General features: G+C 32.6%; 1 protein-coding gene and 2 pseudogenes across 1 annotated transcript; all 3 read left to right on the top strand.

Moving 5' to 3' along the window:
• Nucleotides 1-821: 821 nt before the first annotated feature.
• On the top strand, nucleotides 822-2,497 carry LOC114076002 (annotated as a pseudogene).
• A 3,824-nt stretch (nucleotides 2,498-6,321) lies between these two features.
• Nucleotides 6,322-7,496, top strand: LOC107010010 (transcription factor TCP11-like). The gene has a single exon (XM_015209290.2). The coding sequence runs from the start codon at nucleotides 6,762-6,764 to the stop codon at nucleotides 7,185-7,187; it is 426 nt and encodes a 141-aa protein (XP_015064776.2). The 5' UTR covers nucleotides 6,322-6,761; the 3' UTR covers nucleotides 7,188-7,496.
• A 273-nt stretch (nucleotides 7,497-7,769) lies between these two features.
• LOC107010009 lies at nucleotides 7,770-12,176 on the top strand (annotated as a pseudogene).
• The last annotated feature ends 5,653 nt before the right edge of the window (nucleotides 12,177-17,829 follow it).

Below are 17,829 nucleotides of genomic sequence, written 5' to 3'. Positions count from 1 at the left end.
ATTGATAGTGAAAAAATAATAATCTTTTTTTTATTTGTGTTTTTCATTTTAGTTATTATTCAGAATCGTCAAGAGTAATTATGGTCGATTTTTTTATATATAGAAAGGGAAAAATATGTGATATTACAAATAATGATTTTTTTAAAAAGTTCCCTCCGTTTATTTGCCTTTTTGCTATAAAAAATCTCTCTTTTAGAGTGTCTTTTGAGTTTTGACCTAGGGGTAGAAATGAATGCATAATAATCTTATACACTACTACTTCTGTTTTAACATTATTTGTTTTGATACTAATTTTTTACATTAGCTTTCTTTCTTATTTTCCATGCTCCATCTCGTAAAGAGTAAAGTAAATCTGTGAGCATTAAGAAATAAGTGTCATCTAAGCAAAAATCACATTTATTAAGAAATCAATAAATATAATGTGTAGTTTACTAAACTATCATATTTAACAAATATATCTAGGAATTAAAGTTGCAACACTATTATATATAAAGATGGAGTATAAGAGTAAAGTTGAAAAGAGAGTTGACACTTATTATGTGATTTTTAGTCACGAATTATTTAAAATAGTCAAAACTATAGCTATATTATATAATGCATTGCTTATATTTTGTCATTAATAGTTCTACCTATAGACATTTCTTAAAAAGTTATCGTACCATGTCCACCTTAATTATAGCTGGATATTAAATTGAGTGATGGAGTAATGGTGAACCTATCTGAACTTTTTCGTAAGTGAGGTGAGATACTTCTTTTAATTTAAATCATTTTTGGTTGAAGTAGTCACGATTTTTATTTTCTTGGATCAAGAAACATTAAAAATGAAGAAGTTTAGGGAAGGTACGTAAGTTCTTTCCTTAATTAAGGTTATGGTGGCTTCAAGTCTAATTAATTTCCAACTTTATTTTAATTTTTTAATCACAAACTAATTCAGTACCTTAATTATTATATATGTGCCTAAATATTATTGAAAAAATAAAATGGTATGCAGTTAATTGGTTAGAATTTCTTATAGCTTTGGTTATTATAATAATTTAAAATGTCTAATAAAAGAAGAAGAGCTCTTGTCAGAATGACCTTAATTAACCTGATATATCCCATTAGTTCCTTTGCTGTTGTTAACCCTATAAATATTGTTGCATTATTTTTAATATTAGTTATAAATAATGATAGAATAAATTTTTTTGAAGTAATAATTCTCTATTAAATGATGGGAATAAGGAAAAATATATCTCAAATTATCGTAAATAGTATGCAGATACCCTTCGTCATATTTTTGGGATATTGCTACCCCTGTCATCCAAAAACAAAAGCATATATATGTATACCCTTTATACTAACGGACATACGTGTGTCATAATCTTATCCACCGACCTGACATTTATTAAATATCGGATCGATGAATAAGATTGCGTCACGTGTCTCTATTTAGTCTTCCGTTATAGTGAAGTGTATATATGCTCTAGTTTCTGGACTGTCCCAAAGTATGACCGAGAATATCTGCATACCATTTACGATAATTTAGGGGTATATTTGTCATTTTTGCCTTAAATGATTATATTGCATTAGCTTTTTAGGTAACTTATCTGCCCTTAATATCATATGCCATGATTGATTGACGATATTACTAAATTAATCTCTTATTTAAAAGTTAATTAGACTCTTGTTTTGTTCAGGTTGTGAATCCTATTACAACTGAAGAAATCAATGATTGTGAATTTGAGAGTACAACTTCAACATGTCCTTATTTTGGTCATGTGAATCCTATTACAACTGAAGAAATCAATGATTGTGAATTTGAGAGTACAACTTCAACATGTCCTTATTTTGGTCACCCAATTTAGTAAGAACAAAGAGATTTCAAGTGGATTTATCTTTGGATGAACCTGATGAATCTTGTGGTTGACCAAAATTTAAAATTTCGATTATGTGATCATCTCATCAGGCACTTGGTTCTTCCGTCCATCCATGCTTTATTTAAATCATTGCCTCGTTGGTTGTGTAGATTGTATCGAACCCAACATTACCCATTTTACATCATCTTTTAGCTATCAAATGACATTTTAAAACAACTTTTCGTGCCATTAACAGTCTCAAAAATTATAAGGGTGTGACATTTTTAAGGACGTATATATTCACCGGGTCATTTTGAGAATGGGAATTGGGAAGAAGGGGGAGATTGTCCAAGGACAATGCCCTTTAGGAGGAATGAGAAGGTGTTGGAGGATTCTAACTTAGAGTGTTACAAGATTCAATTGCAAGAATTTGAGATTGCTCAAAGAGAAGGGAGACAAAAAGGGTTAAAATTTAAGTTGTTAGATGTAACACAAGCAATGTTGTTGAGACCAAATGGTCATCCTAGTAAATATATGGTCATGTGTCAATACCAAAAATTGTAATGCCTAATGATTGTGTTCATTGGTGTTTGCCTAAACCTATTGATGTTTGGAATGATTTATTTCTACAATTGTTGAAAGGTAGTATTTTGCATGAATGATAATAGTTCATCTCTTTATGTTTTAATGTGTTTGGACCTTTACTTTTATTTTTATTATGGTTGTTCAGGATTAATGTTATTGTTATGTTGTGATTTTACTTTCTTTTTATTTGGAAAAACCCATTTTTGAAATGTTTAAGTATTTTCATGTTTAAGATTCTAATAGATATATCTTTAAAAAAATGCAAAGTTTAAGATCAGTGATGATACTCATTTCCATTTCAAGAAGGTGTTAATTAACACATAAAATATCTGTTAACATGCAGTTATCCGTCGTATTGACTAAGGTCATTTAACTAACTTTGAAAAAAATATTTAAAGTAAAGAAAGCATTTGATACATTTGGAAAAAGAGCTAACTTAAAACAACTTAATAAATCACGAATAAATAAGACTTCACCAAAATGTTGATTAAGAAATGAAAAGAGAACAAGAGTTGATAAATAAAACCATCGTAAAGTAAATCAGCATATTGGTTCATCTTTAGAGAATTAGTAGATGTTTTTACTAATTAAATTAGGAATTGTGACTACTTTACTAATTTTTTCAACAAATTAAATAGAGAAATGAACTTGGGCTTCTTGCCCAAAACTGCTACTGTCCGGGAGTTTGGGTTTGAGTACCAATTTCGGCCCACTTGAAGATCTGCTAAAATTCATGAACATTGGCCCATTCTTGATCTGTATATCAGTGTATAACATCTGTATATAAGCTCCTTTTCACCACATTTTAGTTTCCTTTTCTTCATGGATAAATGATGAGGTTGACTCAAATATGCGAAAATGGACTTTGGTTCAACGAGATGCAAGACGATACAATATCTTTGGAACCAACTAAATGTTATCCATTTGATCATACTACTTATTCATTAAGCTAAGTTCATTGTGCATGTTCAAATGTAAATCTCAATGAATACTATGTAAAATTGACATATAATCATTGTATGAAATCAAATACGTTAATTAAACATTGATTAATTATACATGTACTTTATATTTTGAGAATACACCATCCAGCACCATGGTCAACACTGAACAGAACTTACAATATTTTATATTAGTAAGAAACTTTTATAACTAAACAAAATGAATTGTAAAAGACTACAAATTTTAAGTAATTCTTATGTTCTCTTAAATTTTGTGAAAATGTCTAAATATGCCAAACAAATGACTTACTCCATTCACTTTTAACATATCAACATACACTTATTCTTTAATTTTTCAATGTTTACTCACAATATTAATTACTTGTTCCTTCAATTATTATTTAATTTTGTTGTTTTATTTTCGATATTAATTACTTGTTCCTTCAATTATTTTTCAAGAGCTAAAACTGTATGTAATTAATATAGATATATACTCTGATTCCTAAATAATCATATTAATTATTATTTTTGAAAGAATGTGTAAAATTCAAAGTAGACAAGTAAAAATGATAGCTACGAGTTAATAACTCTCCCAATTTACTATCCTTATTATAATTCTGAGAAAAAACTCTTAGAAAGATTGGTGTCACAAGTATCATATAGTAGTACTGAAAAACATTATTGCAATTTATTTTCAGGTGAATGGGTAGAAAATCAAGAAACTCCATATTATACAAATAAAAAATATGATATGACATGTTTTGCAATTCAAGAACATCAAAATTGTACAAATATCACTACAAGAAAACTGTGAATTACATGGAGATTTTTTGGAAATTAGTATGAAAATTTCCAGGAAAATAAGTTTTCTACGGATTTTCATAGTAATCCCCAGGAAAATCCCCATGTAATTTGCCGTTTCGTTTTGTAGTTTATGGTAGACCTGATACTGATTTCTTCCTGATGGATGTGAACTACCAATATTTGATGCACATCAATTTCTTGAAATTGTTAGGGGAAAATCATTGGCCTTTGTTGGAGATTCAGTTGCAAGAAATCATATGCAATCATTGATATGCCTATTGTCTAAGGTAACTTCTCATAGTAAATGTAGTTTAATTTGTAATAACTGAGTTGATTATCATTTTCTTAACTCCTTAGGAAACAATTTCATGAATATTTTAGTCCATGAAATAACGAAATTTATCTGTTTGCGACTAAATTTCGTTTATGAAAAACAACAATTAAGAATGAAAATAGCAAGCAAATAATAATAATATTTATATCTGAATGATTTGTGCAAATGATACGATCTTTATGAAATCTAAGAAAATAGATGCGATCCCTTGATTCTTCTCTTCACGGTTATCAACTCAAGAGTTTTAATTTACTTTGATCTTGATTTGATGATATAGTTATGACATGACTCAACACTTGGAGACGAAGACTTCTTTGTAAATAGAAGACTTGCCCGATCACCACTGAAGAGCAAGGATTCTCTATGTATTTATATGTTTTTTTCTAGACTTATAAGTGTTAGCTACGGGCTAGGGGTTATTTTGGTTCAAATAATTTTAAAGGACATTGGAATTGAAGAACATGGGTTGGACTCGTCTTGTGAACAGATTTATGAATTGACCCAAATATATTTTGAATTTTATTTAAGTCTAATAAGTTTGACTTGAACATTAATCAAATTTTGTTAACTAATATTTATGAATTACCCTTTTGGCTAAAAAAAAAAAGTTTCATATAGCGTTTTAAATTTTTTTAAAACATTTTTCACCTTTAGGCTCCGGACTAGTGGTTATTGCCCCTTTCATTTTACCTTCCTTATTACTTGATAACTTTATTTTCTTCTTTATCCTATAACATTTTTATAATAACTTTATCGGTATATTTTTAAACAATAATATAAGGTTTTTCTTCAATAAATATTCCATATTATGTAATGATAAAAATAATAGAATGTGTTCAAATATTACATTTTTCAAAATAATATAGTATAATACAATAAATATAATATTTTACAAAATATTAAATAACAATCATCTGAATCTAGCATTGATTATCACCTTTTAATTGACTTTCACCTTTGATTTGAATTTTGAAAATATTTCTTTTAGCATTTCTACACTTCAAAAGAAGATATATTTTAGCGTAATTAGTTAGAAAAATAATCAACCAAAGTAGTGTAATACTATTTTCCATTTTTACTAATGGTATTTTTGAAATTGTTAAGTTTAAATTTTGTTCACTCAACAATATAACAAAATTAAAAATATTTATATTATTGATAATTTATTGAATAATGTTCTGTACAAATAAGCATATACTGATAAGTTTTTTCCAAAAAAATTATATCCACATGAAATAATCCTTTATAAATTCAAAAAATAAATTTAATGTTTGCTTTGTTAAAACGTGTTCCAAAAATTTATTTCCTATAATTGAAAGGTGACAACATAGTTGAAGACACTATTTTTTCGAAATTAATTCAAACCAAGAATTTCTCTAAATTATTAAACAGTTTCACATTAACAATTTCTTATTAAAATAAGTTGTCTAAAAGTTATGTGTCGTCTTAACAAATATAATAATAATTACAATTACTTTATTATCTTTTATCCATGAATTTGGACATCCTTTCATATTTTTTATTTTTAGTTTTAGTCTTCTTTTTTATATTATTATATAATCTTATAATAATTAAGTTTTTCAAATATACTCTTTAATTTGATATTAATTATTATATCATATGAATATTTTAAAATACGAAGAGATTCACTAAATTATAACTGGACTAATATGAAAACTATTTGCAATGATTTTTATATATACTTATAATTGCTTAGACTACTAAGTTTCAAGGAAATGCATACTAGCATGATCACATCAAAAAATTAATAATTGTTGTATTAGATTATTCTATACACGATATGATTATCACGTACTACAATGTGCCACATATATTTACAGAAAATTATTAGCACTACTTACCCTACATTATTTTTCTCCCTCTCAACTTTTGCTTGACTTTCCACATATTACTTTACTTTACTCTTATATTAGAAAAGGCTTGTTTCAACATGCCTGTTTCATGCTTTCAAGGGCATTTTTGTCTTTTCAGTTCTAAATGTAATTACGTGTCTTTTTCATGTGTCATAAATTTTGTCTTTTCAGTTCCCGGTGAAAACGTGTCTTCCTCCTATGTTATATCACTTCATTATACTCCACCATCTGTGCACTCTTCTTCAACATTCTCCATGTTAATGTTAACTCAGAAACAAATGGCAAAACTACGCTCGCAGTCGTTCCGACGAAGAAGAAGGATGCGTTATCCGTTTCATCTAGCAAAGACAGGCATACAAAAGTCAATGGTAGAGGATGGCGCGTAAGGATGCCGGCGTTATGCGCGGCGCATGTTTTTCAATTGACGAAGGAGCTAGGTCATAGGACTGACGGAGAAACGATAGAGTGGCTTCTCCGTAACGCTGAACCAGCAATCATCGCTGCTACAGGAACATGTACGCTTCCGGCGACTCAAGTCACTACGACGTCGGAGAACATACCGTTGTCTCAGTCACAACCGTCGGTTTTAGCTCCGTTAACACGAGCTACGCCTGTTTCTGGATTTCCGGTAGGTGGTGGATTTTTCTCTATGACTCCACAATCGCAGCCAAATTGTCGGCTTGATTTGTGCCAACCGTCGTTAGAATTTTCCGGCAATGCGTATCGGCATATGCCGTTCACGGCGTTGCTTTTACAGCCGGTGACCGCCGATGACGGCGAAGAGAAAGTCGCCGAAGAAGATGAGAAACAGTAGAGATGTGGATGTTTTAATCCTTATCTTTTTGTGCTATAGACTAATCGCAACTTTTTTTTGGACTAAATGTGTCAGTTACTAGACTTTTGTAGGTCCTTTTTTGCTAATATCTAAAAGATTGGAAAAAGGATCAAAAGAGGGTTCAGCTTTTTGGGTTTGGGGTGAATTTAGTAAAAATAGGTTAATTTAGGGGTTAAATGTTAAATTTTTTATATATGTTTTATTAGTAGTAACTCTCTTTTTGTATTTGTAAAAAAAAGTATTGTTCTTCAACAAAAACGTATTTGGAATTAGTTGTTATTAATTTTATCTTCTGTTGACAAAATTTACTTGGGTGTGTTCAAATTTGCTTCTTTCTTTATTTGAGTTTCTTGTTGATGTTCGATTTTTCGACCGCAAAAAATTGAATCAATGGTGTTGATTATTCTTGAAATTTATGTTATTTTAATTTTTGCTTCAGGCTGCGCCATTAATAGCAGAAGTGGTTATAGTTCCTGCTCCATATGTTTGAAGATATGAAGTTCAGGCATGACAATCATTCAAGGTCAGACCTCCCACTGCGAGAATGCGCAAAAGGTAATAGTAAGGTTTGCATATACTACACCCTCCATAGGCACCACCTGTTTAGAGGGTATAGTATACACATGTTTCAACTCTTATACAACAATATTACTGCTTTGAATCTTTCTCATGCCTCCTTGAACCTGTTAGATTTGCACCACATTTTTCCACATTCATGACTATGGTTAATGCTATCATTTGTTGGTGTTTGTATAATACAATTATATTTAATATATAAGAACAATATCACGAGTAGTCTTTCTTTTTCGTTTTCCTTTCTGGATTTCATTATACTGACATCAATATCTTCAACGAGCAAAGCACTGAAGCAGATAGAGTGAGGGAAGCACATAGGAAGGTGATGGTAACTAACCATCGAGATGAAGGACATAATTACTACCTTGCTTCTAAGCGAGAGAGTGGAAGAAACTTCTTGTGAGTATTGCAAACTTACCCTTACATGTTGTCGTTTCTTACGTTATTGATTGTTCTAATACTCAGAGATGTTTCTCTTGATAGTCCCTTTCTCTCGAACTTTTGTAAGAGCTCTTTACTGTCATTTCTTCTTTGAAATCTTATCTCATTTGCATGGAGTGTTGTTTGTTATGTAGGAAAAGAGTGTATTGAAACCAATTGTTGTGCTCTTTCTCTGTTGATCCCTCTTTACATGGAATGATTTAATAATAAAGTGTTCCGTGAAACATAAAATATGAAGACAAGTAGAAAGAGCAAGATGAAGAGACTTACTTGTACTTTCGGCATCCTTTATAAAATTTTAGACATTTATCCCTCAATGTTTCAGTATCTTTCTCAAAAGCTTGGATCTATTCAGCCAAGTAAAAACTTAAGGACTCACACTTCTGGTCAGAGAAAAGTAAGAATAGATTAGCATATTTCTTAGCCATGGAAAAGGCTTCCAAACTTCTATTGCAGAAGACACATCAAACTGCTACTATTACTTCTATAGTATGCACGACTCATTTTACTTAAAGGTGCTCACATGCTATTTTTCACATAGAATCCAATCCAATCTATCCCGTGTATAATACATTGCATTTGAACCTTGGACAATCTTTTTTCATGCTGGTAACAAGGAAAACAAGTGTGCTATTAGTGTAACAGATTATTTGATAGGTACAAATTGCAAAAAATACTAAATTCATTCTACAATTATTTTGCGTGCAGGGTGAAGTTAACGATTTGCAGTTATTACAATCAAGGCTTCAGCTACAGGTATATTCTTTTTTCATCCGTCGTTGTGATTTCTTTCTCTCTCATTCCTCATTTTATCTCCTTCGATAGTAGCTGTCCAGCCACTCTGTTCTGTTCCATTTTGATTGATAGAAGATTTGGGTTTGTCTGAAGAGTTCAAGGATAGAAAGTTGTTGTCTTGTTACTGATAATGAGAAAGATAAGTAGAAAAATAACAGAAAAATGTCTATCATAGACAAAGTAAGAAACTATTGGTAGCTGGTATAAGTGAAATTATGATCTTACACTTAATGTTGATTAGGCATTTCTTGATTTTTGAGTGGGCTGAAATTCCACAAATTATTGGTTTATTGTTCATACTAGAGATAACGATAGTATTATCACACTCTAATACATACCTCTCGTGTGTCTCATTCTGTTTTAGTGTCTAATATATATATATATATATATATATATATACACACACACACACACACACACACACACCCCATAGACTTGCCAGTGAACCTGGCTTGTTACCTTCTGATTCCCCTGGTTTTAGGTAAATGTTATTCTGGAATTTCCCTAATAACATCACTAAAATGTTGATGTCATTAAGTTTTATATAAGAGTGTTTGGTTTAACTATTTGCCGTTTAAGATGGAGGATAGTCTTGTTTAGATTCTCAGACTTTGTTAACACATTAATTTATGTTTGAACCAATTGATGATACCTCTTTAATATTAACGATAAAAATATTTTTGAGTCGAACTATAAAAGAAAGACATTTTCATTAATTTCACATAATTTAAGGACATTTTTATCCTTTTCCGTTTAAACAATCTCATCATTATTTGATTTTTCTGTTTATAGTACTCTCTCATTACAATCATATTTATATCAAAACTTTATTATTATATTTACAATAAAATATTAAGATAGTATAAGATAAAATTAATTAATGAAGATAAGTATGATATGAAAATGAGAAAAAATTAACAACGTTGGGCCCGTGTTTACACGGATATTAGTGCTTTGAATCTTTCTCATGCCTCCTTGAACCTGTTACATTTGCACCACATTTTTTCAAATTCATGACTATGGTTAATGCTATCATTTGTTGGTGTTTGTATAATACAATTATTTGATATATAGAACAATATCACGAGTAGTCTTTCTCTTTCGTTTTCCTTTCTGGATTTCATTATACTGACATCAATATCTTCAATACTTTTTCTCCACTGTTCCGTTTTTCATTAAAGCTCACACTTTACTTGTGCTTTGCACTTAAAGCCCCAAGTCCCAACAGACCTTAGAGAATTTTTATGCTTTTCGCTTTTGATATCACTGTGGTAGGCTGAAAAAATGGCAATAGAGCATGTAGTGCTTCCTGATAAAAATAAAAGTAATTTTTTTTAGAAAATGTACTACTTTACTGGAGGGGATGGCTGTTGTTGATCTCAGGTATTTCACAAACAGTTTGCCCACCTGGTACAACTACAAGTGTACAGGCCCATGTTGTGCATTGCTAGAATCCAACGTGTGTGTCGAAGTAAATCCCTCTTAAGGTGGTTCTTTGTGACAGTGAAGGTGAGAAGTGGGATGTTGGCCCATTGGAGGAGGATTAGTGTAAATGGAGACCAGAAGGCTGTGAAACATGTAGTGCCCCCCCCCCCTGCTGTAGAGATATGATGTATACATTGTCATTTCTTTGTTGACTCCTTTTACTCGTATATAGGAGAAAATTGTGTTATGTTTGACCATCCACTGTTGAAGATTGATTTTACTTGAACCTCTATATGTGACAGCTAACTGCATATGACTCACATATATTGAAAGTTAAAAGTGAAGATTGTGGTTGCTTGATGCAAAGCAATTTCTAGTGAAGGGATTCTCTTCGTCTTTGTTTTGATTGATGAACTTTTTGACGGTAGTTCATGAATGATTGTATCAGTTCCTTCCTTCATTGCCTCATTCTCGGATTCATCATAGAATGTTTCCCTTTATAATAAAGAATCTATACAAAAGAGATTCATTTATATTTCTTTGTTCTGAGTGGTTCTTTTCTCCGACTATTTATTTGTCTTCTATTTTTTTCCACACCAATGAAGATGGCCTTAACGTTTTTTTTGTTTCCTGTAGATATCAGTGAACTAAATCTACCTGAAACGTGTAGCATATCATTCCCTAACGGAAAAGATGACCTCATGAACTTTGAAGTCACCATTCGTCCTGATGAAGGATATTATGTGTAAGTAGTTCTGCTGAAACTATTCTCTCTCTTTAATGAAGTATATTCCTGAAAAAAGTTTACTTCGACTTGGATATGCCTTTCTGCTTTCGTATTTTTATGGAAAATTGGTGCACTTCAAGTTAGCTTTCCTCGCTGCTGATAACGTACATTGTATTATTTGTTCGTATTCAGGGGTGGAACTTTTGTCTTCTCTTTCATCATTTCTTCTATTTATCCTCCTGAGGCTCCAAAGGTCAAGTGCAAGACTAAGGTGGGTAATGGTTTATAGCTTTTTTCCTTTCGATTCTCTTTCAATTTCTTGAAGAATGAATTTAGATTCCAATTGTTTTATCATTAGCTCTGGAAACTCGGATTTTGCAGGTTTACCACCCGAATATTGACTTAACTCATATTGCCATGGGTTATTTTGCTCTGAAACTCAATTTTCTGGCTCAATTTGAAATTGACATCTTTAAAGTTTTTTTGAATTATTGTTTGGATTTGTTGTTGATGTTCAGTTTTACTTTTGCTTAGGAGACCATAAGAAATTGGAAATGGATAATCTGCTTACTATTTTGACTCCCGCGGTTTCAGCTCAACTATGAATTGTATATGTCAAGGTTTGGATAAAAGAAAGGATCATGATGAAGTTTCTCCAATAAATGATGGATTTTTGGGTTTTGGATTCTTTCGGACAAAACGTTATAGAACTGCAGTATATGGTTATCTAAATAGAAGAGTTGATGTTGTGCCTTCAACTGGCATGAGTTTGTGGCTGTAGCAGTACTTAATCCTAAGAAAAGTGAAGCTTCTCTTACACTTTTAATTTTTTTATTCATTAGTTTAAAGGAAACTAATGACTTTAATTTCAACTATTGTCTGGCGTGTCAAAATTTTATTTGCTTAGACTTTTAATTTTTTTATTGAACAAGTTGGAATGCAATCTCAAGAGGAAGTAGTTGATGAAGCTTCAAAGCCTCAATATATTATTCAACATAATGTAATATATATTGCTTAACCGATTTCAAATTCGAGCTTTGACTATTGAAAAATCTTTGCTAAGGTTCTTACTCGCCGCGCCACCGCTTCACCCTACTTCATTGTCATGCCTGAGTAAGGATCCCTTTCCTCAAGGGCCTTATGCCGTGTGAATTTACACAACATTCTTCGAGAAGACTGGAAACATGTGCTCAACATCAACACAATAATCTATGGCTTGTATCATTTGTGTTGTCGTATTCTGCTCTTACAGAAGGTTGTTTGTACATGAATCAATCATCATTGCCACAACTCGGACAAGCTAATTAAAGTACGTGAATTCACAATGCTAAATTTATTATCCGTGACTTTTGAACAATGTCTTAAGCCAACTTACTGTTTTATCGAAAAAAAATGATTTTCGAAAAGAGTTCGTNATCCTAAGGTTAGAATCCTCCAAACTCCCCAGCGGAGTCGCCATTTCTGTTTTATCGAAAAAAAATGATTTTCGAAAAGAGTTCATTTTATTTTCGAGGTATTTTCAACTTTAGGAGTCGCCACTTAATTTTTAAAGAAAAATCAAGAAAACTCATTCTCAAATAACTTAAACAGAAAAATTATTTTGAAAATATTTTAGGGGGTTCGGGATTCTTATTAGTGTCTTAGGAAGGTGTAAGGCACCTGAGACACTCCGCTAACTTACGGTTTTCCGACGATTAACCTATTTGACTATTTTTTGTTTTAACCTTTGCGAATTGAAGTTGAACTTATTAAAGCTTCATTTAGACAAATTTACAAGTTGAAATTTTTATCGCTTTTAAGGCTTAGTTTTAAATTTAGTAAAATAGAAAAGCGTCTCGGCGGGGTTTGGAGTTTCCAATCCTAGACTAAAAGGTATTCAAAGCAAAATATAAACAATAGCAAAGAGAGAGAGAGAGAGAGAGAGATTTGGGTCCAAACTCGGGTTCTGTTCGCCTTGACCGAGTTTTGGACCCACCTGTTTTTTGGGTTTCGACCCATCTTGTACCTGTCCTAGTCTAAACATACAAATAAGTAAGAAAGTAAAAAAAAACGACAGGATGGCTTATGCCCGTTACAAAAAAAATAATAACACAAAATGTAAAAATGAAGGAATCTTCTAATGCGCTTTGGCTCTTCTTCAATCTCCACGAAATTCCGGATTCCACCCGTTGCCTTGACTCGATGAAATTTTGAGCCTTTACGGTTCAACAAGGATGTGCAAGCTAGAAATGAAGTCCATAGGGACTCGCGAGTGATTTCACATGCAATAAGATGACGATGGATTAGCATATGCATAAAGAACCATTAACAAACATCTTGAATAAGACGGGGATAAAGCGGAAATATGTGTAATTGAGTTAGAGGAAACAAGAGGTTCCAATTCAATTCTCAGAACTAAGACGTGAAATAGAGATCGCAACAAATAAACAACAACAGGAACATACGGTGCACATATACACTGAAACAACCATCATATGCATAGATGTACGCCTCCACTACACTTTCATAATAGCAAAATGTATCGATAGGTAAGTTTGAGACACTGATAGCTTGCTTAGGTCTATAAACTGGTGATGAGAGAGCTAAGAAGGTGATATTTACTCAACATTACAAATTCCGAATAAACTAACAAAAAACTACGACCATTCGGATGTTCGACAACCGAACTAGAAGGCAATCAGGAACACGAAACATATAGAAGAAAAGAGAATAACGTAGCCATCATAAACGGACATTCCATCATCCAGGGAAGATGAGTCCGCCTATGTGACCAAACGACCAATTTTATTAAGTAAAAGCCACCAAATATGCGCGTAAACAACAAATACATCATGATGTTTCAATATCAAATGATGAAAGTGATAAACAACTCATAGGTCAGATTAGTAGTAAAAAAAGGTCTATGGAAAATGATTTCCAGCTTCATGATTGAACTATAACTTCCCTAGCCTGTCGATGGGGATATCACTAAAACGGGATCATGAATTTGGGATGAGAAACGTCAAGAGCCTTCAAACAAAAAGAACAAAAGAAGTGGCAGCCGGAGAACATGGACTTGAAACAGATTTCATCATTTAACTTCAGCTAATCAATAAGCAAAAATGCAGCTCACAACACTAATATAATCGACCTTTTCGGTTAAGCCTCATATGAGCTATGCAAGACAGACGATTCGCAACGAAACAAACCCCGATATGCGATGTGACTCGAACTCAAACAAAGCCAACATGTATACCTTCTACACTTACTGCGAACAAACCATACATACTCAACACTCGAACATTTAACATGCTTGACAAAGAAAAAGAAATAAAAAGAGGACCAGCATACTGAATGAGCAACATTATACATAACGGTTTCAACTATTAACTCGAAAGAAGCTCCAGTCACAGCAAGGAATCATCACGTCAAAAACAACATGCACGAGGAGTGTTCGGAAAGGGAAAACAGTAAGCAACAGAACAACATAACCATAAATTTCAAACAGTTTCTGCACTACATCGAGTCAACAACAGCTAAAACCAACCTAAACAACGAAGTGTAAACAACAGATACAACTAAAAATCGAGAGTCGAAACGAATGTTACCTTTATAGGGGCGGCAAACTGGAACAGCTACGAGCAGCAACCTCAACGGCAACTTTCACCACAATGCGAGCTTAAGAACTCCAACGAGCAACCCAAGGGCGATGGAATACAAGGAGACTATGTAAATCTAAATACCTCCGGATTCGGAGCCTCGATGGGGAAATTCCAGAAAGGAGAAACGAGACTCTTGTTTTGTTATATAATATGAACTTAGAACAGCCAAAATTTCTAAAAAAAAAAGGAAGGGACTTCGCTATGATCCCAGTATGAAACAAAGAAAACCCAACAGAGAATCTCAACCCTCCCAATTTTCAACGATTTCGAATTCAAGAAAAACTCCAACCCCTACGACGTTTTTCGGAGGGGGTATTTATAGAGGAGATTAGGGTTCTTGAAGGTAAAAGGGCTGGAACCAAACCCACCTCAGGCCCATTTCTGAATTTGAAAATTTTCGAAAAATTCCCCCCAAAACTAAGGGAATATGCTGTCTTGATGCTCCGAATTCGTCTCATTCCAACGGAACAGTGACGAGGTGGACGACTCAGATCAAATGGGCGTCCTTGCGAGGCAACGTGGCGCGATCTCGCGCTGCAAGGACGAAAGGCGTGTCTGGCAAAGCTGCGATATCCAGCCTGCCCTGCTGCGAGGCGTCTGTTGCTGCGCACAGAGCTCGTACGAGCGCGAAGGGTGAGAGAAAGGGAGAGAAGGACGCGTGAGGAGACGCAGCAAGAGGGGTGAGAGAGGGGAGGCTGTGCGGGGAGAGACGCGAGGGGGAGAGAGCGTGGGGGGAAGTTTCCATTTATGGGAGCTGTTCATTCTGCGTTTTTTCTGGTGTTCTTGGCGTGCCTCCCTTTCTGGGAAGAGCGTGAAGAAGAAAGAGGAGAGATGGGGAAATGGGTCGGGTTATGGGTTTTAGTGGGTTGGGTCGGTCGAAACGGGTCAAAGAGGTTGGGTCAGATTTAGTTTGGTGGGTTGAATTAATTGTTTGGGCCTGGGAATTGATTTGGGTTGTGTTAAAAAAAAGAATGTTGGGCTGTCCGGAATGTTGAATTTGGGTTGAGGGGTTTTTATTGGGTTGGATTAGAAGGTGTTGGGGCTGGAATAGTTGGAAAAGGCCCAAGCTGATTTCTTAATAAAAAATGGCTAATCCTTAAAAAATGAAAAAATGAACTTGTATTAATTAATCAACGAGCTCCCATTTTTAGTAAAATAATTATTAAAATCGTAAAGAGTGATTAAAGTATAATTATAATTTAGATTGAACTAGTTTAATAAAGTACTTAGGTGTATTTCTTAGAGGGTTCTTGAATAATCATAAAATATACTAATTATATACATAACTATGTTAATATATATATTATCTAAAGTTATGGTAAAAGCATCCTGACGTAACATAAAGTTCACTATATTATTATATTCGCAAAATTTATAAAACTAGTTAATTTAAATAATTTGGAAAACTTGCGAAGCTCGATAATTAATTTGTACCGACGCGGGTCAAAATTGGGTGTCAACACTTACTACTTTACTTAAGGGTCCTATTGGTGTTGACTGTAAAAAGATAGACTTTTTTTTAAAACAACTTGTACACATTTTGAGTTGCTTCTTTTCTTGCTGCTGCTCCCATCGCTGAAAGATCCACTGAATTGTTTAGGTAGTACTACAGTTCATAAAGAGTGGAGAATAAATGCACGCACTTAGTTGCATAAATAAATATTCCACTTTAAATCTAAAATTATTTTTCCTCTTCTNATTTTGACCAACCCCATTCATTTTTTAAAGAAAGGAGTCGACGAAGGGTTTAGGAATTATGGCCGAACCCTTTGAAACGGGTTTCCTACATATCTCGGGCTATATGAGAATTCAGGCCACTTGTAGTTCGATAAGCTTGATTTACCGCGTGATTTTGAAAAAATCAAAAACCACCTCGATACCGAATTATGAAGGTATCGAAATGCTCGAGAATAGAATTCGNTGTAAATAGTATAGGATGTAAACATCCTATGTAAATGTAGCCACAACTACAAACAAATGATTGGCAACCATTTATATAAAGTTTGTTTGCGTAATCAACTCGTAAAAATTTAGCCCATAAAAGTCATTCATAGTCCATAGATACGTACGTGCGCAAATTAACTCGCAAAATTTTTTATTGGGCCCGTGCTTACACGGGCCATCACTGCCTAGTATGCATAGAAGCACTAAGTTCAATTTGCATTTTCAAAGAAAAAAAAAAGAGATAAAAATTATTACTAAATCATCCATTGAACAATACAAATCATTTTAATTTTAAAATCGAGTGCGTTTACAAAATATGAATACGTTAATTAAGCTTGATCCATTTTTAAGTTTAGGCTAATTAAGTATATATATGGTCTGGTTACAATCTATAGCTAGATTATACAAATTGTATTTTCTTTTGTGTAGTGAAATAATATCAATATGATTAGCATAATGGCATATATTAATTAAGTAAATCCGGTGATTTGACTGATTCAATTAAGAATATTGAATATAATTTACAAGAGTTAACATTCAATTATTGCAGTTCCATTATTTTTTCCTCCCCATAATAATTATAATTAATTACATATAAAGGGTGGTTACGGATTAGACGTGTACAGAAATTGATAAAATCAGAATCACCAATTAAAGTGAATTAAGGATTGGGTCACTAACTTTTAGCTTTATCATAATTTCCTTTTTAGCTGTCGTAGTTTCTTTTTGAGAGTCAAACAATATGAATTTTGATGATATTTTTTTATAATATTAATATAAAAAATTGTAATTTATAAAAAATTTTATACATTATTTTTTAATATCTAAAATTTAATTTTAAATTATCTAATTAATATAATCTTGACTCTTGAAAAACTTAACATAACTCATTATTGAATTGAATGAAAAAGACATAGCATCTAAAAGTTGCATAATTGCAAAGATTTTTGGAGTTAGTCTAACTAAAACCTTATAATTAGTGATTAGCACGTTTATATTGTATATTATCACATATATAAGTTCCAACAATTGTAAAATTTTCTCCTTCCTCTCTCATAATCCCATTTCTGAA

The sequence above is a fragment of the Solanum pennellii genome, chromosome 2 (genome assembly GCF_001406875.1).
Source record: "Solanum pennellii chromosome 2, SPENNV200".
NCBI lineage: Eukaryota > Viridiplantae > Streptophyta > Magnoliopsida > Solanales > Solanaceae > Solanum > Solanum pennellii.
This window is presented reverse-complemented; position numbering and strand designations above follow the sequence as displayed.

Excerpts from the sequence above, each read along its gene's own strand:
- LOC107010010 (XM_015209290.2), top strand. The coding sequence starts at position 6,762 with ATGCCGGCGTTATGCGCGGCGCATGTTTTTCAATTGACGAAGGAGCTA.